Source organism: Cyprinodon variegatus, unplaced genomic scaffold (genome assembly GCF_000732505.1).
Source record: "Cyprinodon variegatus isolate N-32 unplaced genomic scaffold, C_variegatus-1.0 Scaffold243, whole genome shotgun sequence".
NCBI lineage: Eukaryota > Metazoa > Chordata > Actinopteri > Cyprinodontiformes > Cyprinodontidae > Cyprinodon > Cyprinodon variegatus.
In genome coordinates, this window is record NW_015150696.1 from 81573 (window position 1) to 108418 (window position 26846).

Sequence of the window (26846 nt, forward strand, 5' to 3'; positions counted from 1 at the left end):
TATGTGACTAGAGCAGAAGGTTTGCCCCCTGATGGTTCAGAGCAATGGCCCGAAAGGCAAAGAGAGGCCAGCTGACGTCTGACCTGAGGTAACTAATGGAGGTTTTCTGGTGCTACAGAAGTTGGCACTTCACACATGCCTGGCACTTTCAGCAAAATAGATTTCATGGATCATGGATTCTTAGACAAGTTCACATTTCAATGGAATACATGAATAAACCGGTGAAAGATGGATAGATTCCTTCACACACTGAAAATAAAGTTCTGCCAATAGTTGTATTGTTTAATTTCTAGTGGAAAAAAAGAAAGAGAAAAAAGCAATGGTGCTTTTATAGACTAATGGGACAGCTTAATGCTGCACAACACTAATACTGGAGTATGAACCACAAAAGTGTTATGTAATTAATACTCCTCCTCTTATGCAGATACAGTAGACAAGCCCTAGAAATCCTGGCCTAAGCTGTAACTATATCCCTGCAACAACTCAAAGAGGTCATTTAAATCCCTTTGGCTCCTATATGCTCATATAGGGGAGCACCTCTTGACTCAGCTAAAGCACAGGAATGACTGAGACTGTAGCACAGGCTTCATCTGGGATGTAGCTTTCAAACAGAAGCACAAAACCCCTTCTTCAACCACGCAGCATGCAGAAAATCTGTCTCACCCACACACGCATATACATGACATACCAGCCAAAACCTGATAATCACCTGGTAATCCTGACTGATGACAAGAACAGGTACCTGGACAAGCCAGGACACACAGAAAAAAGTGTTTTGATGCTTCTCTTACCAACAAATTTCTGTTCTTTGGCAATCCTCTCCTCTCCTTTGCCTTTAGCCGTCTTCTCCCTGTGCTACAGCTTTCATCTTTCCAGTAAAGAGAGCAGGAGAAAAAGACTTTAAATAATTAGCATTCCACTTGCTCTTGTGTTTTCTCTCCGGCTCTCTTCTCTTCCAGATTTCTCCACTGTCTCTCCGGGGAAGCAGGAGCATCAGTGATACACTGCCGTGCGCTCCGCTGCAGGAGGCTGAACGTCAATCACACAGGTAGCCTAGGGAACCGATGAGCCCGCCTCACAGTCATCCCTGATTGGTTGGCTGTCCGACAACCAGAAGTCACAAGTCATAGCAGATCTACAGATGGGAACCGAGAGATGTGCTGGGATCATGCAGAGAGCCAAACAAACAGTAGTGTATTGCAGTACTTGTGAACTCTCTTCCTCTTCTCTCACTCGCTCTGACTTCAGAGCCCGATGCTTTATTTTACAGTTGCTAAGCAACAGACTGTTAGCAGTGTATGTTGCAGAGTAGGAGAATTGGGAGAGATGGAGAGATGAGTTCAAGTCCTCAACTTGCTCTTTCTCTCCGTCTGTCAGTAGGGTGAATAGATGTTGAATATTTCAGCTCAGAAGCAGCAGAAGAATGCCTCAGCATTATGAAGGCAGCCTGGAACATTACAATATGCAGCAATCAAAGAAGAAGCTGTTAAAAAAAGGGCAAACTTCAGTGTTGTGAAAAAGTATTTATACCACCTCGACGTTTTTGATTTTGTGCAATTAAGTTTGCATATCTGTCAGAATACAGCCATAAATAGTAGTGTAATGTTATCAAATAGAGGGATGACAAAAATTAATGTTTAAGTCAGAACAAAAACAGTGTTTACTCTGACACCTTTAAATAAACTCTATGTCAGTAAATTCCTCCAGATGTAACCCAAAAAAGGGGTCCACCTGTGTGTGATTTCTTTCCTTTGTACGAATACAACTGTGCCATGAAGACACACTAAATGGGAAAATTGTGGAACAGATAAGAGCAGGATTGGGTTCTGAAGACTGAAGCTTTTACCGTCTTACAGAGGATGAAGAGAAGAGACAAACAATGTACAGCTGAAAACCTACAAAGACATGGTTTTCTACTTAACGGCAGGCAAGGCAAGTAGATAACAACCAAAAGATTGTGGTCTGAAGGAAGTGCAAATGTGTTATTGATCTATGTGGAAGCTACATTGAAGAGGTTTAGGTCAAAGCATATTCAGGAAATGCAACTTGAAACAGTTTTTACCCATATTTTATTAAGTTGTGTAAAAATAAGAAGCTTAAATCTTTGAAAAAAGTATTAAAAGTATATTATAAACTAGAAAAAATAAATAAATAAATCAGTAAAGATATCTTAGCATAAAATGCATAAAAATGCACTATAAATTAAAAAGTAAAATCTTCTTTGATAAAAAAAATTTCTACCGCAACTTACTTATTTCACATTTGACTCTTTATAATTGGTCAACACATTTTGAAGTGTTTATTTAGCAATCTATCGATTTCTGTAGTCATATAACTCAAATATAATGTGGCAAATTTTAGATTAAGAGGTCCCCATAACAACCATTAGGCACTATATAAATACCTAACAGTTAATCGGGAAGCACATAATACAGCAGTCGGGTAAGAATCACACTGAGCTTTTTGCAGGAAGTGTCCAAATATTTCTGCTTACTTTGGTTCAAATTGAAGAATAAATACTTTAGGTGTAAAGCATTTCTTGCCTGTCGCGGAATATAGTATAGTGTACCAACATGGCTGATTTTTTCAAAATCCTGTTAAATGAAACACAACTCGATGTTCTACTGCATTTTACACCATATTTATTTATCTACACTGCACTGCACTGAACCTTTCCATAGCAATGCCTTTTGGTACCATGACTGTTTTTTCCTTTTCTCCTACACTGTTTACATTCTTGATCACTGTTGCACTTTATAAATGGTAATGTTAATTTCACTGTTGTAAGCTGCTCACACTGTTTTAAAGCTGTATGCATCGAAATTTCGTTTTGTATACACTCTGTGTCCATTATATAATGACTTCTTCATAGGTAAATTTTTTCCAGTTGCGATTAATTAATTTATAATGTTTAAAAATATAGTGTTTAAAATACTGGCAAAAAATAAACAAATAAGTATGATGTCAGACTGTAGTGGCATCCTCGTGTCCTTACCATCATTTAAAATAGATGACTATGAATGTTACATAAAACAAGAGAATTCACTTAGCCTTCAGTGTATTTGTCTGGTCTGGTTTCATCATTTTAGGACAGCTTGAACTTTTCAAAATATATCATGAAACAAACCAACAATGCTTTTGTCAAAAGATACACAACATTGTAGATGTTTAATGGAAAGTCTGATTAATGTAACCCTTAATCTGTCATAAAAAAAAGTATTTTTATATTTATGAGTGTTTTGTTTACTGTGTCCTCAAATCTCCACAGAACTGAATTCTCAGCATGATAAATTTATAGTTCTTATCAACTTGCTAAATCCGTTTTATGTTTTTCTTACATTTGAGTTCACCTTCAGCTTTGCCATGCATCAAAACCAAGCAGAGGAAAATACTGGATATAGAGATTAGCCTGGCCTCATCCAAACAAGCTCAGATGCTGATGCAAATAATGTAAAACAAATGGAGTCACTCTGACTACTGTATATTATTTTGTCAGTATTTTGTTCCCAATTCCTCAGTTTAAATGTGATTACAGGGGATTTACTCAGATGAGCTTACAGTAATAGTATGATTTTATTTTGTATTTATTTTGAATCCTTACTAGCTCCTGGGTAACATATTTATGTTTTTTAATGAGTTGGAAAGAATACAATACAACTTAAATGCTCAAGTTAAAAAAATGAAATATAATACTCATTTTATAATTAGTTCCTGTACGTTCCACTTTTGGACAGTCATCAATACTTTTAGCTGAGAGGGGTACTCATGGAGAGACAAAATGCCCAAAGGGCAACACAAGTCCAAAAAGGTTGGGAACCACTGGAGCATATTTGTTTAAAGGCAGTGAAAACACAACCAAAATTTAATGTTGATACCTAAGGGTCTGTGTTTCTTATTTCACTTTTTGTAAGAGATTTAGTGCATAAATGAATGCATTTATAAATGTGTTCTTAAGGCAAGCTGGCATCAGCTGGGTCAGAGTGAGTGATCAGAAGAGAATGGAGAAATGGTGACATTCCACAAGAGCCAACTGGCCCCGATACATACGATAACGCAGCAGCTGGAACTAAAGGAACAAATGCTGCAAGCTGCTTCCGACAGTGAAATGTTCTCTTTTAAAACAGAAGCTTAAATATTACAGGCATTTTGTCATGCTGCATAAAAGCACCTATGGTAATGTGGTTGATTGCACAATTACAGTACTGTAATCTGTTCAAATGAGAACTTCTACTCCACCAGTTCTTTTTAATTAGCAGAATTAACAGAAGCTTCAGAGGATCAGAACTTGATTTTGAAGAAATATAACATTACTGTAATTCAATTATCCAATCTGCTCTCTGGTGTTTACGTTTCAATATATTATTTCTATTACTGCTTAGGTGAACTGTAGAGATGCGTTTTTTTTTTATCACAAAACAACAAAAATGGACTTAGACACTGGACAGGTGTTCTTTTCCTATTATGAGTGATATATTGTATGATCATTATTAAGAGGATATCGCTAAATCATATGTGGCGAGACTGGCCACCCCTTCAAAATAGTTATTTAAAAAACATATACTTACTCAAAAAATGTATAGAATAAAATAAGGTGTATTTAATGAATTTATTTCTAATTAAATTTTATCATTCAAAAAATATTTAAATTCTTAAAATACCACCAGTGGTTTTGTTATCAATGTATTGATAAAGTAGCTTCTCTCTGACCTCAACATAATCTTTTTGTTTACCTGATTATTTAGCACCAACTTTAAATATGTTGTAAATGTATAAATGCCTTAGTTAAGCAAAAAGTAGCTCACTTGAGGAAACTGGATTTTTTTTTTTTTAAACCCACCTTTCACATGTTGACCAGCTCTGTTGGTTTGTAGGCTAAATGCCACATAGCAAACTGGCATCACAATTGTTCTACCTGAACTGTGGATCCCTCCAGACCTTGGATACTTTTCATGGTCAACTTGGTTGTTTCTATGATTAAAGGGGAACACCATTTTTTTTTTTTTTTACATTGGCCCCTTGATGTTACGTTATTACATCATGTTCTACTCACCCATAAGTTTTGTGTCATTTGGAGCTGTTCCGAAGATATTCGGTTTTGTAATATCCAAGTATCGTCTTCCTGTGGGCAACGACTTGAAGGCACAAACTAAACTGTTCATACTTTATCATTTATGGTACGCCAGCATTCATACCATGTAGGCGAATCACTGTCCCCCAAACATCCGCAGTTATATTTTTTATATTTATATATTTTTTAAACAAAGCGGCATGTGTATGACGTCATCTGCGTCGTCATTCATCCTGTCTGCTGAACTGCTGCTAAACCACTCAGGTCTTCTGGCTCCAGCCTGCTCTGCATACCCAGAACCAGAGCTAAACATGGAGAAGCAGCATTTAGTTCCTATGCTCCACTTATCTGGAACAAACTTCCAGAAAACTGTAAAAGTGCGGAAAGCCTGAGTTCCTTTAAATCAAGACTAAAAACACATTTGTTTAGGATTGCCTTCGACTAAACAGTTCAACTAAAACATTTTCTTTAGTCCAACTGTTTTTAATATTGTTTTTTTTTCTGCATTTTTTATTTATTTTTTTCCTACTTGCTTTGATTCTGTTTTATCTTCCTGTATTTTAATCATGTGAAGCACTGCATTGTCTTTGTACTGAATTGTGCTATACAAATAAATTTGCCTTGCCTAGTTTTACTCACTTGCCTGGAAGATGTCTACTGCTACTACCACAGATGATCTCGCTCTTAAAATGGAATTGAACAATTCAGATTAGCTACCCCAATGAATATAAAAGGGGTAGAGCGTTGCCGCCTGTGGCCCGGGCTGCCTGTCACAACTCCAGTCCAGCATGTGGATGACGTCATACACACTCCGCTTTGTTTTAAAAAAATATATAAATATAAAACAATACCATGGATGTTTGAGGGACAGTGCTTCACCTACATCTTATGAATGCTGGCATACCATAAATAATGAAGTTTAGTTTGTGCCTTCTAGTTATTGCCCATAGGAAGACGTTAGTTGGATATTACAAAACCGAATATCTTAACAGCTCCAAATGACAAAACTCATATGGGTAAGTAGAGCATGATGTAATAAAGTAAAATTAAGGGCTCACTGTAAAAAAAACAAAAACACAGTGCTCCCCTTTAATGTTGTCTTTGCCTGGCCTCTCAGTGATTCACAATGTCTTAATACATTTGGTCATATTCTGATATAGGCGTCTCTTCTACTGGGTTCATTAGCAGATACTATTTGTTCACTTTTCTAACCTTCACAGAACAAATTACACACAAGTGGACTATATACAGATTCAAGTAGTCAGCTGGATGGAGTTTAAACAATACATTTTATTAAAAGAGCCTTTCAAAATACTGAGTGATACTGTAGAAAAAAATGTAGACACAATACTAACAGGTTATTGGTGGAGGTATACAGTCTAACAGATTAGTTTAAAGGCTTTATATAAAAAGCATTGTGAATATCTGGAGGTAGTGAATTCCATACTTTGGGAGCAGAGCAGAGGAAAGCTCTGCTCCCCATGGTAACAAGTTGGACTCAAAAGGGGTAGCCCTCTGAAGGAAATATGAGACAGCAAGACTATGGATGACCCAGACTGAACAGAATTGTTAAACTGAATTCCAAAGTTAACAGGGAGCCAATGAAGTTCATGTAGGACTAGGGTGATGTGACGAGTACTTTGTAGTGATCAAGCTGAATTGTGGGGGAAATTAAGCTTATGGAGGGATTTCTGAGGAAGACAAAAAAAAAAAAAAAAAAGATTGTTTCAGCAATCCATGCAGGAGGTGACAAGGCTATGGACAACAGAAACTGAGCATGGGGGAAAAGAGGAATAAATACAGTACTGTGTGGATGAAGATGTGGTGTTATGTGGGAAGGAAAAGTGTGCCATCAAGGATTACATCTAGACTCTTGACCTGAGGGAAAGAGGGCTATCAATTTAGAGTTTTGGACAAAACCCATGTTTGACCAGAAGGATCTCTGTTTTGTTATTCAGCTTTAGGAAGTTAGAAGTAAATTGGGCTTTAATTTCAGCAAGGCAGGAAGTGAGGGAGTTTGGCTTACCAGATAAGAGTTGGGTGCCATTCCCATAATGATTACAGTTCTCAAAGACGTTACCAGGGAACTGAAAGTTGACAAAAAGTATGAGACTTCAGGGTCAAGGGAAGGTCCCTGCAGATGCAAAAGTTTGAGTGAAAAATGTTCCCATAGTTAAAGTTAACTGTTTAAGTAACTTGTGCCATCTTAAAAAAAAGAAAAAACATTAGCAAATGCCATTTTGTGGAAATAGTGTTGTATATTGCAACACAGCACTTTTGCTGAAACCAACCTTTCCTATTAAAGCTTTATTATTTAATCTCATTTAATTTTGTATTCTGATTCATACTTTTTGTAAGGGGGGGGGGGGGGGGGGGGCTTCCCAGTCACTGAAGTATCAATACAAAAAAATAAAAAATAAATAAACCCACCTAAAATTTTAATTTTCAAATTAAGAACTTGATGGTAGAAATCAATACATCACAACCATCCCATGATCAAGCAGCAGAACTATTAGACTGTATGAAAAAGTCTCAAAATGAACAGAAACATTTTCCATTGCAAATTTTTATTCTTACTACAAGTATACAAAACTTGAAAGACAGATCTGTGAAAATCATATTTACAGAAACAGAGTACTGGGTGCGAGGATCTGAAGAAGCATGCGGTGCTGGTTTTAGAGTCGGGAAGAGAATGAAGGTGGTCATGAGGAAGAGGTGGGCTGGCTGGCAGGCTAGAGGAAATAAACAAAGGTTTATGTCAACTTAGCTACTACTCAGAATAATAACACTTCACAGGTCAGTTTCTTCAGTTATTTGAAAATAAATACCCTTATAGGAGAGGGAGAGAAAAAAAAAAAAAAAAAAACTTCATTTAGACATGTCATTTCAAGATAACTTTTTATGGCAGCCGATTCCACCAAGTAATGTGCACCAAGACAAAGCTAAATAAATAGACCTTACGTTTCTGATTAATGCATTTCAAAACAAAGGCATACACCTTAGATCTGATTGGGTCATCTTAATAAGCCCACAGGAACAAGGTATGGTGAGGGCTTTCATTTCAGTTGAAAGGTTCTTTCGCATCACCCCAGACAAAGCAGGGACAGAATTCCAATCGTTGGGAAGCACCAACCCTGGACATCCAACTACATAGATTTTGGAACCACTACACGTTTTCAAAGTCTAATGAATTAACGCAGCATGACAGGCCTATCACTCGCCTCCTGTGATTTTCCCTCCTGGGTTTCATTGCGTGTGCTGGCACTAGAGTCACCGCCTCCATTAACTGTGGCTTCCTGTTTCAGTTGTTTAGCATCTGTGTCCTTTACTGGGCTGTCCTCTTCTGGTTTCCTCTGTACAAAAACAAAGCCAGGGCATGGGGGGGGGGGAATGGGATGCTGAAAGCTTCTGGACACAACAGTATTTGATAGAAAATAAAAAACCAAAACTCCATCTGGGTTGATCTTAAAGCAGCAGCCAAACACCCATTTAGTCATGCACACAAATCAAATTTTAACTTCTATCACCAAGCTCTGCTGCAACACAACAAACACATGCAACAAGGCATACTGCAGCACAGGACACTAAAAGCTGGGCCACGCAACTAAGAACGATCAAGGAAAGCCCTAAAGGAACTCTTACAAAGAGCCACACAGACCCAGCGAGGAAAAGCAGGCAAACATCAGACAGATTTATTGGTTCCCCACAAATAAAAGGATCAGTTATGATCACAGAATCAAAAATGTCTATAACTCAGGAACTTTGCATTACAAACTTAAGGTTTACCTTTTTCCTAACAAGGTGAGAGATGTCTGACACCGCTTTGGAAGAAGAGGCACCACCAGATGATTTAACAGGAATCTAAGGATGAAACAAAAAACACAAACAGATTGCTTCATTTCCAAAGACTGTTTCAAATAACTTTTTTTTTTTTTTTTTTAAGAGTTTGACTTACCTGACTGGTTGATACAAAAGCAGTTGAGGATGATGGGCCTCCATTTTCACGCGGGAATGCTGATGATGTTGAGGGACCGCCCTACAAGAGACAAGTTTAACCGCCAGTCAGACCTGCTCCAATCTTCGTCCTGCAAATATATTTTTACAGAAGAGCTTTTTGTTGCAGTACTGACCAATGTCTGCTGGATTGCCTGTGAGGCAACGCTGGCTGTTCTTTGGCTCTCCTTGGCATCCTCCACTTTTTCTTTGATGTCAGGAAGAAGCTGTTTCAGTTCTTCCATTTCACTTTTCTCCTCTGATGCACCATTGGCTCCATCTGCTGCATCAATAACCTCTTGGAGCATTGCTACATACACAGACATGAATGATTAAAAACACTACCCATGTAAAGTGTCATCAATCTTATATAAAACGCATGCACATAATCTGCAGGAACCACTATATTTTTCATCAAGATACAAATTACCAGGGCAGAAATGTACCACTAGAACTACAGTCAGAATCTGATTTTTTGCATTCTTTACTTAAGGTACACATACAAGTTATTTTAATCAGGCTGCGGCTAAAAGCTGAAAAGTGTCTAAAGGAGCAAATTAGAGTCCCACCTAGACGGGTCTCGATGACCTTTATAGAGCTGTTGTAGTGCTGGATGGCCTGGTTGTACTGCTCCATGTAGCAGAGTGTTGTAGCAATGTGGTAGTGGGTCTCTGCCAGCAGGCGACTGTGAGGAGGCAAGTGTTTCAGCTGCAGGGTCAGACACTCCTGGAAGTCTTCTAGTGCTTGAGGATAGTTATCTGGAAAAGAAAGAAGAGTGTTAGACCTGCAGTAGAGACATAACTTTACAATAAAACTTGATTTTGTACAGTTTACCTGTTTCTGCACTGACTTCGCCAAGGTTTAGATAAACCTGTGCTGCCATCAGCTGATCATCCTTGCTTTCCCCTCTACAGAGGACATTATCAAGAGCTTGTGAAGAGTCCATCTACAACACTAGATAAGTCAAAACATTGAAATATTACCTTTTATAAATGACTTTGGCCACCTCAAGCATCTCCCAAGCCAACTGCAAATTCCCAACATCTTCCTCTTCCTGAAAGAGTTAGGAGAGGATTTGGATTTGAACACACATTCAAGCAATTGCTGTTTTCTTTAAACAGGAACTCACCTCTTGTATGTTGTTCTCTTTATCCTCATCTTCATCATCGTCATCATCATCATCTGCAATATTAAAAGACCAAAAAAAGATAATAACCGCATGAAGTTTATCATGGAATAAAAAAAAAAAAAAAAAAACCCAACACCCTTTTCCCCCAAAAGTGCACCAAACACCAGAGTGTCTCCTTTTCCTGCTAGGTGATGTTTTAACAGTGAAAAAAAAAAAAAAAAAGCCTAAAAAACCCCGCACGCTGTGTTCTAACCCTCTGAACTTGCAGCCTGTTCCGTCTCTGGATTCGATTCTTCAGTTTCCTCCCCTTTTTCCTTTGTTTCTTCATCATCATCTTTTGCTAAAACATTTTTGACATCTCCAGTTCCCTCGACAGAATTGTCTTCTCCAGCAAAGCTTGCACCTTCCTCTGCCTTGTGTTTTTCTGGTGCTTCTGACACAGCAGCATCATTTTTCACGTCTTCAGATTCAATCTGAGAGCCAGGTGAGTCCAACTTTTCCTTCTCCGCCATGGCTTCATAGACCTGCTTTCGCAGCTCTTCTCTAGTTTTCTCTGTACCAAAATGGCACATGATTGAATGTGATCTCTTGACAGACTCAGCAAAAATGCATAAAAATTAACAGTTTCAGGCCAACAATGAATCACATTTGGTCATTTAAATAAATGTTTAAGGAAAAAATAAATAAAAGTAGTCTACAGCTAATGATTACTTTTATAGATAAGAGAAAATGTATACAGACCATCAAGGTTATCAGCGCTCTCAATATTTGGATTACTGGGCTGCTCCTCCTCCTCTTCCGATTCTTCTGGGACTCCCTCCAGGGCTTTACCGAGGACACCATTCTCCAGCCTGGATCACAAGCACGCATCAGGATTAGATTGAAAACGCTTCACATTTCATTAACAGAAGGAACTTATTTTTTCACATTTGAAGAGAGTGCATCCATCTTCAGCATTAATTTGTCACAGCTCAGCATAAGGAAAGTTAAATTCAAGATTAAGACTTTTTAATGCCACTTGACATAAAAATGTAATACCAAATTTACAAGAAACAAAAACCTGCTTGTCACAACTTAACCCAAAGGTTTATTTTAACATTAACCACTGCATTAATGTTTCAAATTTTGAAAAGCTACCCATACAGAAAGAAAGCTAAAAAACACACAAATGACAGATATATTTGAACAATTATTTAACTGAATTCACAAGCTTTGTTTTAGCAGGGAACAAAACAAATCAGTTTTAAAGCCCCAACATAACCAGAGTCTTTTTTGCAGCTATTTTTCTTTGTATCGTTTTCTTAGTATGTTTGATTTGGTGATAAGTGGAGGCGTTGCAGAGACAAGGGTGGAACAAAACTGAGAAATACCAGCTGTTTCTCCGCAACTCGATTTTGATGCTTTGTGTTTCGTGCTTCGCATGTGCGACTCCACTGCCTTAATTCCCATCGTTCTGAGCTTGAATGACTTCTTGCACAAAATCCACTGTGCCTCATGTATGTTCCCTGGTTTTAGCTGTGGAGAAAACTCTTGGCTGGAGACAATTTTGGTTACATTTACACTTGCTCATATTTTCCAGACAAAAAGTTAATGGTGCATCTCCCAAATGTCCCGGCCGAAACAACGCTTTTATTGGTTCCGCTATCGAGACGGAACCAATAATGGCGAGCAGTTATATTTTTTTAAATATGAAAAAAATTGTCAATTTTAACGTTTTATTAAGATTACAAAAATAAAAATAATCCTATTTACGATGTTTTAAAAATTAAGACCCACGAAAGACTGACTTAAGACATTTTAAAACCAATTAAGGCCTTAGTTTTATTTTGAAGGATTCAATGCCTTTTAAGACTTTAAGGACCTGCGGGAACCCTGCAGCTACACAGAAATTTTGCCTGCAGCACTCATTTGAGCATCTTTGACATCTGGGCTCTAACCACAGGGTTCTATGCAGCTCTTTTATACAGAAAAGCTGGTTGTGCTGAAATTAGGCCAAAACCCTGGCTTAATGAGCATAACTGCCATGAAAATCATGTTTATAAATATTTACCTCATTTACACATATGTGAGAAAAGTGCTATGGAAACATGAACCCTGCACCCCCTCAGAGCAGCACTCGCGCAGATTGCTTACAGGCAGGTAAACCCATGAGGTACAACCCTTCTAGCCAGCAGACAAAGCAAGCTTTAAAAAGCAGGGATTAAGTGTCCAAAGTTCTGAAGAATTCCCAAATGGTTGGTTTGACAAGCCAAACTTTCTTCTTTGATAAAAATATAAAAAGCATTGGTGTGCCAGTGCACAGCTGCCTCACTGCAGCTGGATAAAAGAAAAATATAAATGCTGCCCTAAACTTTGAGGACAGTTCAAAAAAAGAGCAGTGGGTTTCATTAGCAAAAGGGTCCCCCTGCGACACTCCTGGCAAGAAGCCCACCTTACAAAAACCCAAAACAAAGGGTATATTGATCTCAAACGAAACTTAAACACTAAAATTGGAAGCTGTAAAAGTGTAAATGACCGGGTGGAATTTTGCAAAAACCATAACCACAAATTTGTACTTCAATAAAAAAAAAAGAAAAAAAAAAAAAGAAATTTTATGGTACAAGATCTCATGAACTGAACTAAGGTTCAGAGGAGAGTGTCAGTTTCGGTTCAACACTTTACCAGCATTAGAAACTGAAAGACTGAAAATGTTTTTGTCATCTAAACAGTTGCAAAATATTTTAATGAACAGAATACTATTTAATTTTGGGTTATGGCTCATAACTAGGAGAAGCATCAAAAGAAATGCATACAATAGTCGAGGACCAGTTAATGTCAGGGATGTGCAAAAAATTTGCATTACAATCAGTCTGGTGAGCAAAAAGGGGATGACAGGAATACATTTTATGCTTGTGTACTTATTTAAAAGGATTGGCCAAGTGGCATTTGTTTGCACAATTAACTGTGGGGATTTTAAAACAGTTAGTAGTGGAGTTACCTTATTACAAATCTATTTTACTGCATCCCAGGTAAATGAATTTAATTTATCAGAGGCAAAAACTAGGCAAACCTCGCTAGCTCCAATAGGGACTTCCCACACAGGTAAAAGGCCTCGCCACATTCATCGGCAGTATCCCCATATTTTGCAGCCCTGAAAGAAACAATAACAAATGGGTTGCAAGACATTCAACCAACAGTGACACCAATTATTTAAAGTAAGAGCAGTAAACCATGTGCTACGTCAAATTCAGGATTTGAATTATCAGACTCATGATAGAATGGTGCAGACTCTGAGAACAGCTCAGCAGGAATACAACTTTTAATGTATTTTTCATAGACTCACAGCATGCTGCAGGCTTCCTGGAAAACATTGACAGCAGAAACAACGTCCGACATAACAAGATGTTTTTTCCCTGTGCCAATCAGCTTCTTTGCCTCCTCCATGATGTCACCTGAACTGTAACGAGTAGAAAAACATGCATTAAGGGCTTAATTTTCTAATACATACAGTTAACAGAAAAAAAATAAAAAGTTAACCGAATCCATACTTAGCTTCTGCTGCAGCTGCTGACGAGCATGGCTTCTCCTCCGCGCTACAGGAGTTGAAACGAGTAAAAAAAAAAATAAAAAGTAGTGCCAGAGACATAAAACTTCAATTCTGAGTTTCATTTAATCCATAACTGAAAGCGCTGGCTACGCCTTGTTGTTGATAGTGCCTAATGGCTGTTAGCCAGTTAGCCACAAAGTGCTAAACGATAGCAACAATGGCGCTAACCACTAACACAACTCTGCTAACAATAGTGTTCCTGACGACACGTTTACTCTATAATCAAACGTCAGGAAACAATTATTTGCGATATCGCAAAATATTTCCACCAAAACAAGCTAAGAGCACATTAGCTTATTCTTGCGCTGTTGTGGCAGCAGCGAATGATTTTACAAACGACTTATTACCTTCCAGAACCAGACGCGGTCGACGTTTCCTCTGGCATATTGACTTTAAGTCCAGCGAAATGACACGGAGAAATACCAACTGTGTGCTGGACAGACCACGGCGACCCAAGAGACCCACTTGAACAGTCCTTGTTGGCGCGCTTAAATAGAGGGAAAAATGGCAACCTGTTTCCGCTTAACTCAGAACGCGGGAGATTGGATTTAAAGGCACCGCAGCAATTACGGTAAATAACAGTTGGAAATAACAAGGAAGAGGAAAACAGTAGACGAGCAAAAAATAAAACCACGATTAGTCGTGGTGACTCTCAATAATGTGATACATAATATACATGAATATTTAAGAAATTTGCAATAAACTTCGTTGCTAAACGTCTCATGTGAACTTTTGAGAATTTTTAAAATGTGACGACAGATCGTCACAGAGCCTCGTTGGCGCAGTAGGCAGCGCGTCAGTCTCATAATCTGAAGGTCGTGAGTTCGAGCCTCACACGGGGCAGTATTTTTCTGTGTTTACACTCTTTTGCGATCTTCACTTCTGTAATGTGGACTCGCTATCTGATCAGCGTTAACGACTACTGGAATTAAGGATGTCTCCATCTCTAAGTAATCAATTCTTTCTGTATTGTGTATCTTACCTGCAACAGTACAAAACGTTTCAGTCAAAACCTCTTATGATGACACTTAAAACGGACTAAAATGTAGCTTCCAAGTATTTAAACCCCCCTTATTATAAACAACCAAATTATGTTGTACTTGAAAAAGAAAGAAAGTATGCAAAATACAGTATAGAAAAAATGTGCTGAGGATTAAACCCTTGTTTGTGGTTTTTTCGCTGTTACAGTCAAAAAATATCTCAATAAAAATAAAAGAAAGCAGTTTAATTTTAGTTTAGATCAGGATTTGAACTCGTGCCTACGGGTTTCATAGTGCTTTATCTCACAGTTAGCAGTAAGAGAGCAGCTCGCTCACTTTAGTCTGTGTGTCTCCTCCAATGGGCTTCGTCCCTCTCCATTCTCACTATATACGATTCAGCCAATGTCGCACCAACTCCGCCAACGTCACGATTTACGGAACCAATCCGTGTCCGAGCTCACAATGAATGTCGCCCAATCAAGGTGAAGCCTAAAAAATAACAGAAAACAAATCGACGATCTTACTTTCCTTTAAACTAAACTTTGGGGGATTATAAAAGTTAGCTGTCGACGGCCTACTTTTTTTCTTCTATACACTCTCTTTGCTGAAAACTGACCAGCAAAGTTTTGCATAACATCGGCAAAAAATGCGGGCAGTTCAGAATCGCTGAAACAGGGCACAGCAAATTTACTGTATGTCCTGAGAAACTCTAACAAAAGATCAATGGGGGGAACTAATTAAAAAGAAAAGAAAAGTGTGTAGCCATTTATACATTTTAACAGCATTTACAAACTTTATTAATTTGAGCACTGGATATCATTAATAATATTAAAGGGTATTGTATTTCGGTACTGTACAGTCTAATGTGAAATTTGTATTTTAATATCTTACTGAATCAGAAAATAAAATTAAATAAGATGTTAATTGATAAAGCGTCTTTGTATCTCCTGGGATCGAACCCCCCACCCTCACGTTCTCCGTCCTCCATCTTCCCTCCCCACACAGCTTGGCCGAGATTAAATGTTTCGGTACAAATTAGAAAGAAATATAAACTCATATGATTTTTTAAAATACATGCCTACATGGGTCGAGAATAACAATTCTTTGATACAAGTAGGCCTAGAAGTAGCATGGTATTGCCATGTCGGCGCACTGATGTCGCCAATGTCCAATGTCCAATGATGAGGAATGTAAACTTATTTAGACCGCTGAAAATTTCAGCGGGCCAGTGGCGCAATGGATAACGCGTCTGACTACGGATCAGAAGATTCTAGGTTCGACTCCTGGCTGGCTCGACTTTTTGTTTTTGTTTTTTCCAGAGTGTAATTCGTGTTTTTAGCTAGTTAGCTGGTAATAACAGTCTCCCTAAGACACAAGGCCTCTAGGTGACTGTCGTATCTCTCTTTTTTTTTTTTAGGTATTCATTGTAATATTCTTCATCCATTGCTCAACTTTACATCAATAAACACAGTTTTCTGGCAGTATGTATTGAAATCCACTCAAAGTCGGATAGAGAATGTGCAGAACTACAAAGTTACGAAATGGCAAAAGCCAATTACTAAACTCATTAGGACCAGCACCTGTAAGGGTCATGACGCCATTCAACATGTAAAAAAAAAAAAGGGAAAAAAAACCTCTCCCCCAAAATAACAACCCACCCAAAACAAATAAAAAAACAAACAAACACATTATTGCTACGATTACATTAAATTCTTTCTTATCGAAAAGATAACTCCGCCGCGTGATCTTCGAAACTAGCTAAAGAGCAGATCATGCTTCGTTTTTCTTTCAAACTGGATGGCTTCCTTCACAAAGACAATTTCAGATAAATAGGTAGACTTTCTTACTTTTCAAAATGAACATCCATCTGAAGAGAAAGTTGAAAAAAATACGAAATGAGACAGGAAGTGTCAGGTTTGCGAAAATATAATGGGTCCTGGAAAAAAAAAAAAGAAAGAAAGAAAAAAAGTTCAACAGTTGAATATATTTTGCTCAGCAGAGGGCGCCATTGTTCTACCAAAAAGATTCAGCCGCGTACAGTACATTTTAATATTGGCAAAAAGCATGTTTATGTACTTTTCTTTAAAAGTTAGCCTTATATTTAATATCTAGGAAGCCCAATGATTCTGGTCACTCTGTGGCTCCATGTTGGTGTTTTATTTATTTTATTATTTATTACTATAGTTATAGGGCTTAGTGTTTTGCTAAACTTTGTTTTCAGTGCAGTTGAATTTTTTAAGCCTTTCAATTACAATGAGCCTACTTTAAATATAAATTTTAATTTCACATAAAAAATTAAATTAAGTAAATGTATTAAAAGCGGGGGAGGGCATTGGCCTGTTGCAGAGAGGAGGCGCTGGACTCAGTGGGCTCCGGGCAGACGCACTGGCTGGTGATAAAGTTTACAGTCGCTCTTCACTGTGGGACTTTTAGGAATTCAAATTAACCGTCCGAAACTCAAGCTTGCGACTGACATGGTGCGATGTTCCGTGAAGCCATCCAAAACGTGCGCTTTTTTTGGTTCATTTTGTTTAGTTTTGCATTTCTGCCTGAGGCTGGCTGCAGGTCAGCCGATGCAGGCAGCTGTCATGAGGTGAAGATCGCCTACATGATGCGGCAGATCGGCCCCGTGGAACTGGTGCCAGAGAGACCCGCTACAGGTCAGTCAGTAAATATCAGCTCATTTTATAATCTAAATAAAAGATACAAATGTGTCAACATTTAACAAGGCAAAGAAATAAGCTTTCAAAATGTTATATTGGCTGTTATTAATTAAATGTTATATTTCAATACAAAATTTCTAATCACAGATGAAGCTTGGTACCTATTTTTGTACACAATAATAGTGTAAAAAGAAAAGTGTTAAGTTGATTGCAGCTTTACTTGCTCACAGTTTTCAATAGTTTTGCAGAAGTTAGGAGCTTTTTGCATATTCTTGCATATTTTTTTCTGAAGATCTTTAATATTTTCAATTGTATTGATTTGCACCAATTATTAGTGTAGGTATTTCATTTTTATCAATTTAATCAAATGAGTTTATTTATTTGTATAGCCATCTATCAATTGTTCAAGCTCAAATCATGTGTAACTATTAACTTAGCTTTAAAAACAACAATTTCCATTGCATTTTCATTTCAACAAAGGACTCCTATAAGATTTTCTTTTTTGTCTGGCAGCTTATTTTTTAAAATTATGTAATCAGAGAGCTATTACTGAGATAGCGCAGTTAGGAAAAGGCAGAGGTAGATAAGGAGTATTTCTGATATAGACTGAATTAAGATGTTCTTATTTTTAAATGTAAATCAGGGTTTAATTTTTATACTGGCTTCATGAGCTCCATTTGTGCTTTAAGCATATATCTTTCTTTTTGAGTGGGGAATTATCCCGGTGCGGTAATGTAATCCACCCATAGTGGATTGAATTCAGTGGTGAATTAGCTTTAAGTTCTCATTTTGTTTAGTTTTATCCTTGAAGATTTATTTAAGGATATGCCATCTATCACCACCAAAAACGAGAATCTAGATCTAAGTAAAAACATACATTTTATTATATTACTTTCAGGCAGCAGACTTTTTGTACTTCATTGTTGCCATATATGGCCCTGCTGTGTATCACATGGGTGTGATTGCTTACTACATCCAAAGGATGTTGGCTATACTGAAGGGGATTTCTTGACAAAAATAGCATAATCCATTTACAATACCTCATCCTAAAGCCTTCTGTTGAGTCATCCATGCATTAACCTTTGCCAAAAACAGCATGAGTCCAATGTTAACATTCAAAATATGGGTTTTATTATATAAAATATTGGAAGCATTCTGCTGTCATTTACCCAAGTTGTAAATGTAAGAATAAATAAATCATGTTTTTTTTAAGGTTCAGGAACATTTTTTTTTTTTACAAAAGGTATTTCTCAAACTTGTTTGCTCTGTAAAGATGTTATTTAAAACATGGAGCCAACTCAGGTAAAGCTACAGAAGTGAGAAAATCTTGCTAAGATTTTCAAAAATAATTATGTTGCAGCAAGGTAAATATTGTAATGTACAAATAAGTATTAACTATTTTTAAAATGTATCAGTAGAGCCTTTTCGCTCTTCAAACAGTCTTTATAGTATACGATAAAAATATTGCAAATACATACTACAGTAATGATCGACTGCCCCAAACTCAGTGATAACTCAAATGAAATGATGCTGAGTAAAAACGTAATCAGTTTTTGTTTGCTGATCTTCAATGATTTTTACTCACAATTCGTTCTTTGCTTTATTGGGATTCCTGGTAAAGATGCAATCTTTTTTCATATATTTTTAGACATTTTGTTTCAGATGCATACTATCTTAAATCCAAGGAAGATATATCAAAATCTAACCTTTAATTTCAGAACTTTTTTTAGTTGCTTTTGACCAAACTTTTTTGTATCACAGTAAATTACACACATAATATTTCCCTAAAATATTTTTTTATATAAAAAAATGGAAATGTTTAATTATAGTTCAATAGTTTAGTATAATTTTGTCCCATTCATCCTAACAGAACCATAAGCGGGATCAAGCTGCTGATCACTTAATAAAACACAATTTTTCCACTTTCCAAATCTATTCCCCCACTTTTTTTCTCCAAATTTTAAACAATGGTTCCTATAATCAACATTTTTGTCAAGAAGTTGTCCCTTAGTGTATTTGATCATTGTAATCTGGCGTTTTATGTTGTTTTGAAGTGATAATGCTTTGAGCTCTAAAGATATTCTGTCTTTTATTGTTTGATCTAAGAAATAAACCCTAGTAAATGTGAACCAGCATAGATTAGTCTACTTTAATGTGAGGGTATGAAAAAAGAAGCTGTATTTACACTCAGCTTTATCTACAGGTAGCTGCACTGAAAAAACAACTCATAAGATTTGCTTTAAAAATATATTGTAAGTATTTGCCTGCAAATGATTTAAACAAAATTTAATGCTGCAATATCAAGTTACACTAACTTGCCAGTTTCAAGTGAATTTTACTTTCCATAAGATATATCAGTTGTGAAAATATTAAATAACATTTACTTAATTACATCCAAGTTGTAAGTTAGATTTATTTAAATAAATTAAGTTAAGTGTACTAGTTTTTCATAGGCACAAGCAGCAATTTACTCAAAATTTTAAGTTAATCTTATATCCATGTAGTATTTGCTGTTATGAAGTAATTAAGTAGATATTCATTATTTACTTGTGCTTGACATATTGATTTACTTTGTTGCATTATGTTACATTACTCAATAATATTACGTAAACATTGCTAGTTTTCTTTTGATAAATGTTATCAAATAAATTGAACCAATAGTCTATACATTGAATATACATTAAACTGTTTATTTTTCATTTTAAACAGTTTAACAAAGAAATAAATAGCCTATTGCAGGGGGAACCATTTAAAAATCAGTCCAAATAAAAAAAAACCACAACCAGTAAAGGTCATGAGACATTTTTAATTATAGTATGTTACTTTAAACAGAATTTAACACTGAAATAAAATAAGTTTTTTTTTACGCATCCATGTTATGCATAAAATGTTTAAATAAAAAAAATATTTAAAAAAATACATAATTTTTTTTTGCCATTTTAAAATCGAAAGTGTTTTTTGAAGAAGAGAACAACAGTTGTTCAGTTTATTATATACATAGACCATTTTATGGCTTAATGAGAGCAGTGGGCTTTATGCTGCCCTGAAAGACTTATAAACTTGTGTTTGATTGGTAAAAAGCCATTCTAAAGCACATTTAGCACATTTCAATGTGCTAATTCGTGACCCTGGATCAATATTTATTTTTGATGATGGTCATGGTGGGGAATCCTGCTTCACAGCAGCAGGTTGAGCCAAACATACTTAAAATGTGCAGGGTCATCTTTGAGCACGTCATTTCACTTTTCTGTCACCAGTTCACCGCAGTTCTTCCAGCAGTCCACACTTTCTCTGCTTTCTTTTTCTCATTGTATATTCTCCTTCTTTCCCACCGCCCGGCATGTTAAAGGTTTGCCTGCTGTGTCTAAAAGTGGCTCACAGCAGTGACCCAGACTGACACAGCTCATTGGCTAATTGTATCACGTGTAGCCTGGTCCAGGCAGCTTTATCATATTAACAGGAGAAGCGTTTAAAGTGAAGTTGAAAACTGTCGTCGGACAACATGTGGTAATTTATAAATGTTTTTAAATCAGGTTTGGTCAGGATTAGCCAGCAGGTGGGTCTGTTACCTGTGCCCTATTGTATTAAATTGTCCAATCTTTCATGGGCAAGCCAGAAATTTGACAGTCTAATTGGAATCCATCCATCCATTTTCTGTCACACTTAATGCCAGTTGTGGTCGAAAGAGGTGCTAGTCCCCATCTCCAGCTGTCTATGGGTGAGAGGCAGGGTACACCCTGGACAGGTCGCCAGTCCATCGCATCGTCCATCACACTCACACCTAAGGAGAATTTAAAGAAGCCAATCTATCAGTCATGTCTTGGACTGTGGGAGGAAGTCGGAGTACCTGGAGAGAACCTTCACATGTTCAGGGAGAACATGCAAACTCCATGCAGAATGACCCCAGGCTGGGAATGGAAACCTTCTTGCTACCCGCTGCTCCTCTGAGCAGCCCTCTAACTGGAATCGTACTTTTCAAATATGCAAGGAAAAACTCCCAACCCTCTGAAACTGAGAGTTTTAACATTAATTACAAAAAATACTCATATGTTAGATCAAGAATATTTAACTTACACAAACCTGCTCAAAACAACTTCTGGGTGACGGTCAGTACAGAAACAGCCACCTAAACTTTTAGCAGTGGTGTAAATATTATGCATGCCTCTATTTAAATCAAAAAAGCATGTACAAATACAGCATTAATAGTAAAAGTCCATTATGTTGTACTGCATTAAAAAAAAAGATAAGGTTAGTATGACTTGTAAACAACAAATACAGAGTATTTCCTATTCAACACAACACAGATCTGGTAATATAGTCCCTTCTCAAATATGCAGTAAAAATGTTACAAACCTATAGAATGAAACAGTGCAGTTTGAACATTTAAACCAGTCATCCAGACTAGTGAGCTTTTAAGAGTGCAATTACAACACTAATGAAACAAAATCAACACAATTAAAAATTAACAGCATAAACTGTCTAACCGTTCTCAATGAAGAATAAAATCTCTACTAGATATTTGAATCATCTGTTCTTTTTTTTCGAAATAACATGTGACATGACAGGCAACCTTCCACTAAGATTAACTGGAACTCACTGCTAATTCTTGGCCTTTGATGCCACATTTTCCTACCCTAAAGTCATGAATGAATTTAGGAAAGAAACTTCAACTTCAAGGTGTTTACTTTTGGAGACCATTTAAATCCATCCAACTCTAGGAAAAATTTTTGGAAGACTTCAAAAGTGTAGCTCAAAAGGAGAGGGTATGATGTTCAGGGCATATATCAGTCCCATGAGCAGCGAGCAGGCTTTTGCAGCACTGCTGCACCTCATTGGGACTACCTCCTGCTCTGTGTGTGTTCCTGTAACGTCTGGACTCGGAGCGAAATCAGTCCGCTGTGAGCTACAGTGCACATGCGGTATGCGTGCGTTTCAAAACGCTACATTTTTAGAATAAAGTTTATATAATATTTTTAGGTTTATGTACAGTACATACTAATATTAAACATTTAAATAGTATAAGGAAATCTAAGTAAAACTTACTCTTTCCCCAAAATTCATGTAATACATTAAAAAAAGGTTTAATTTTACTTCATAAACCTCAGTGTGTATCTAAAGACAGGGCACTAATTTCTGAAGATTACAACAGCTGAAACTACAACAGAAAAATGCTCTCATCAAAAGCAAAACTCGATTAACCATCAAGTGTAGTAATCAGAAGGATAAGCAGAGGAAAACTGTGCAAAATGCAATAAAAATTAGTACCTATTAAGCCTTTTGGTGCATCTATACCCAGGATGCCAATAATTGTGGAGGAGTCTGTATTATATGTAATTTTTCACAGCAGCCAAGGGAAATAGACTATCCAATCTCCCACAGTCCACCAAAACCAGTCCTCCAGTGCCTCCTTCTTTTGCAAAGCTGGAAAGGGCTACGAGTGGATCATTTGCACCTCCCTCATTTTCATGGAATAATTATGCAGCTGGGACAGTTTGAATCATTCATATTAAACCCAGCAGATGGAAATGACAGCTCAATGGTTGAGTAGTGTGTGTCACTTTGTGAGATCTCTTTTTTTAGACAGTTTTGCTTTTTTTTAATAAGAAAAATACTAATGCAATGTACAATATAATCATCTTTTTGTAAGCTTGCATGGAGCAGGAATCAATAATGATAGTAAATCAATGAAAGGGTCATTACTGATTGCATTTTCCTATTATTTAAAAGAATGTTTTCTTTATCTTTGTCGCTACGAGGTAGCTGCAGTGGTTGTTCTGTCGAATTAAGGCTTCTGTAAAAAAGCACATGCGCACAGTCTGCGACTCTACATTAGGTTTCAAAAATTTTTAATATCAAACATAATTTTGTGACATAATTTCCAAATAGCAAGTTTAAAAATCAACGTATGCATCCAATAAATAGCAACCGTCTATCTAATACAGTCCATTGTCAGCAAGCGATAACAAGAATAGCCTGGAGTTTGACAGGTCTGGTGTTGGTTCAGGCTACATAACTGTCTGTTCCTCTGATGACTCTTTTCCCCTTGATCTCAGTCAGCTGCTTGACAGCTTGGTTTTCCAGCCATATATAAATGTCAGGCGGCTCAGTGGTGACACATGCACAAAGACACAACACCACAGGGATTGGAACGAGTGTGAAAAGTTTACCACAACTCTTGTCATCCTGTCGGCTCCCAAAGGGATCACTATACAATTAGTTTGGTGGAGCCCTGAAGGGACTGACAAATCAACAAGAATTAGTCTTATTAGTTTGCTGGTGGCGTTGAGGGAAATAAACAATACCACCAGCAAGTGTTACTCTTGCATACATTCTTTTGCAGGGTGGAAAGCAGCTAGTTATCATGTTATAAAAGTGTAACTCTGCCATAAATTTGCTTATTTTGCATTTAAAGTTAAGTTAAACTGGGTATATGAGCTGCTATTTTAATGTTACTGTGCACTTTCTTACACTTTCCTGTGATATTTACATTTTTAGTTGTGCAACATTTGTCTTAAGAGCATGGCAGTGAGGAAAATATTGGCCTTACTACAATAGATGGTGGCTTTTGCAATTTAATTTTCCTGTTGTCTTTCCCTTCGAACCAGAGAGGTACATTTTACGTTACCTCATCATGTTTACTTAACTAAAACAGTGAAATTTGGTACTTTTGACTTTTATCTCATTAATGTATTGCCCTGGTAACTGAACTTAAGAATATATTTTTCTTATTGTTTTTCCCTGTATCATTTTAGGGGAGCATCTTCGAGTGTGCGCCCACACCGGGCCCAGCTGCTGTACAAGTAAAATGGAGGACAGCTACATGGCAGCTGTTCGTAGCGAGATGAAGCATAAGATGCGATCCTACAGCTTCGAACTCAAGTACCTGATTGAAGGACATAGAAAGGCCTACCAAGGTATGAGTCCGTACTCACGTTCTTGTTAACTGAATATCTGCCCCATTCTCACCGCTATGGAGTCAGAAAGGGGTCAAAATGTTTGTAAACTTCTAAATCTTAGTTAAAACTGAAGAGAATAGGTTAAATCTGACAAAATATAAGCTGATACTGAAACTGCAAAAAAGACAAGAAATAAAAAAAGAAAAAGTGTTATTAAAATACTAAACTGAATTTAGATTCAATTCTTAAGGTAAAAATTTGACATTCAATGTCAACTTATATTTATTCAGTTTCAACTAAGATTTATAAGTTTACAAAAATGTTGACCCCATTCTGACTCCATACATACACTCTATTATGGAGCTACTAGAATCAGCTAGTCTCAAGTTACTTAAACCTGCTACTTGTTGGTACAGAATCCCTTTTTGTCAATGTGGTTATTGTAACCAGAAGTAAATATTGATATGTTTTTTTTTACCTGTACCATTTATAAAACAGGTATTTATGTATTATATTCTTTCTGTAAAATGTTCTTATTTTCTCCACCATTTTAGATATTCTGTGGATGTATTATTAAAAAAAAAAATCTCTTGATGAAAAAGATGTGGCTATGACCTTAAAAAAATAATAAAATAAAATGTATATTTTGTATGACAGACCATTTAGAGCATAACTATGAGGGGATATAAAATGATTTGTACATATTAAATGTCTTACAGGTAAATATATCTAAAAAATGCATACATTTTATCCAGACCTCTGAATACAATTTGCTTTCTATATACATTGCATCAGGTCTACTGATGCATGTCCCTCCAAAGATATGTACGTCTGCTGACTATTTTATGCAAAAACACTCAAAATCAGATTGGACAAAAAGTCTGCAGAAAACAACAAAAAAACAAAAACAAAATCAGAAACGTTTTCCAAGTTGTCATAATAAAGTATTCTGTGTAAAATTTTGTGGAAAGATATTAATTTAATAGTATTTTAAATAAAAGTCTGTAATATAGCTAAATGTGGAGTAAATGCAGCACTATATATATTTTCCAGATGAACTTTGGGAATTTATAGGAGTTTAGTTTACTTATATAGGTCTTTTTAAATTTTAAAGTCTCTTAAATCATTCTGTGAATTCCAAGATGGCTGGATATCTTTCTCATATTAATACAGCTGAATATGTATCTGAAATATTTATTCCAATCCTGTTTTAACACAATTGCTTTATGCATATATCCAACTAGAAACGGATGTTCAAACACACATATATTTTTGTTTCCTGACCCTAAACCAAAGTGCTTATTAGCAGTCAATGTTTCAATAGTCTAACAGTTATGTCAAGAGCCCATGCCCCCATCTGTCATTCTATCTTTGTGTGTTCATCATGAAATAGCCAGTTTGTGTCAGGGTGGTGCGACGAGGCTAGTTTATTTTGTGAGGCGCCTCGGTGGCTAGCCAAACAAACAACTGATGTTCGATTGAGTCTTTCAGAAAGTGAACTCTCCGAGGGAGCAGCGGAAAACTTTGTTACAACACCCCGCTCCCCTTCTCCGTCCGTCTGTGTAGCTTTGATAATTAGGTTTTGTTCTTGACCAATGAGATAGCAAGGGACGAAGAATGTTTACATTCAGTACGTATCCGCAGCAAAGTGTTGTTGCTGTGGGCAACAGCCGGTCTCTAACGGGCTGCTCTGAATAGGAGGAAGAATACTCTGCTTGTCCACTTGTCTCTCAACACCATTCACTGCCGTTTGTGAGAAAGCGTGTGTGTGTGTGAGAGCAGAATGGATACCTTCTGAGACATCATGTTATTTTGCATAGCTATGTGCATATCCATGCTGTGTGGGGATAATTAATCTGGGATTATTGATGACACGCATATCAAACATGTATACCCATGTTGATTTGTATTTCTGTGGGAAGGAGGTCTCTCTCTGCCACTCTGCATCCCATTCCTCCCCCCATGCTCCATCTGAATACACGCAGGCTCAGTTTCAGCTGCTATTTATGCCCAAAGGATGGCTTAACTATCCATCCATATAATTAATTTGAACACCCGTACACAAAGAGGGAAAGAACTGTACCAAAGGAAGCAGCACAGAAAGTTTAAATTTAGAGGAAATTTTAGCATGTTACATTGATAATTTCTATTTTTAAACTACAGAAATATTAACATGGTCATTTGTTTCACAAATCAAAGGGCTAAATGTGGTTCATGAAAATGAACACAGTTATTCCTATGCACTTTAGGAGCCAGTCATTTATTGGCAAATTTTAATTTTTTTACATTTATACAGAAGAGTCTTAAAAAAAAAGTTAGACCTTTTAAAAAATGTTTTGGATTTCATCACAGTACGACTACAAACCTCAGTGTTATAATAATTATATTAATAATGCAGAACAAATCAAAGCAAATCTAAAAAGTTAGGTTTTTAGGCCCTTCATATGACAAAGTATTAGAGCCACAATGAGGAAAAAATAAAGGGAAAAAAAAGGACCACCCTTTTAAAACCTCCCTATAGCATTATACTG

The 26846-nt window shown here is 36.7% G+C and overlaps 2 protein-coding genes and 2 non-coding genes across 6 annotated transcripts in view; 3 read left to right on the forward strand and 1 right to left on the reverse strand.

Moving 5' to 3' along the window:
- Nucleotides 1–7633: 7633 nt before the first annotated feature.
- Nucleotides 7634–14316, reverse strand: LOC107089211 (nuclear autoantigenic sperm protein-like). 3 transcript variants are annotated; one of them, XM_015381867.1, is made up of 14 exons: nt 14124–14316; nt 13718–13762; nt 13513–13626; nt 13240–13320; nt 10932–11041; nt 10191–10240; nt 10045–10115; nt 9896–9969; nt 9631–9819; nt 9199–9371; nt 9024–9104; nt 8855–8929; nt 8290–8421; nt 7634–7800 (listed from the first exon to the last, which is right to left on the reverse strand). In XM_015381867.1, exons 1-14 carry the CDS (start codon nt 14159–14161, stop codon nt 7771–7773), a joined length of 1263 nt encoding a protein of 420 aa, XP_015237353.1. In that variant the 5' UTR covers nt 14162–14316; the 3' UTR covers nt 7634–7770. The 3 variants fall into 3 exon arrangements, with proteins under 3 accessions (XP_015237353.1, XP_015237352.1, XP_015237354.1); XM_015381866.1 differs by having other exon boundaries at nt 7636–7800; nt 10191–10243; XM_015381868.1 differs by lacking the exon at nt 8290–8421 and having other exon boundaries at nt 7638–7800; nt 10191–10243.
- Nucleotides 14317–14546: 230 nt separating this feature from the next.
- Nucleotides 14547–14619, forward strand: trnam-cau. The gene has a single exon. It is a non-coding gene; the product is annotated as a tRNA-Met (tRNA).
- A 1359-nt stretch (nt 14620–15978) lies between these two features.
- Nucleotides 15979–16051, forward strand: trnar-acg. Its single transcript has one exon. It is a non-coding gene; the product is annotated as a tRNA-Arg (tRNA).
- A 1082-nt stretch (nt 16052–17133) lies between these two features.
- The window catches only part of LOC107089191 (glypican-5-like), a 76613-nt gene continuing 66900 nt past the window's right edge, over nt 17134–26846 (forward strand). The window contains exons 1-2 of the mRNA XM_015381838.1: nt 17134–17416; nt 24172–24333. Of these exons, the coding sequence (XP_015237324.1) occupies nt 17239–17416; nt 24172–24333 (340 nt within the window). The 5' untranslated portion in view covers nt 17134–17238. The remainder of the gene's footprint in view (nt 17417–24171; nt 24334–26846) is intronic.

Coding starts and splice junctions, on each gene's coding strand:
- LOC107089211 (XM_015381866.1), bottom strand. CDS start 14,161: ATGCCAGAGGAAACGTCGACCGCGTCTGGTTCTGGAAG. Junction 13,763..14,123: donor ACCGCGTCTGGTTCTGGAAG/GTAATAAGTCGT, acceptor CAACTCCTGTAG/CGCGGAGGAGAAGCCATGCT. Junction 13,321..13,512: donor CAGGAAGCCTGCAGCATGCT/GTGAGTCTATGA, acceptor TGTTTCTTTCAG/GGCTGCAAAATATGGGGATA.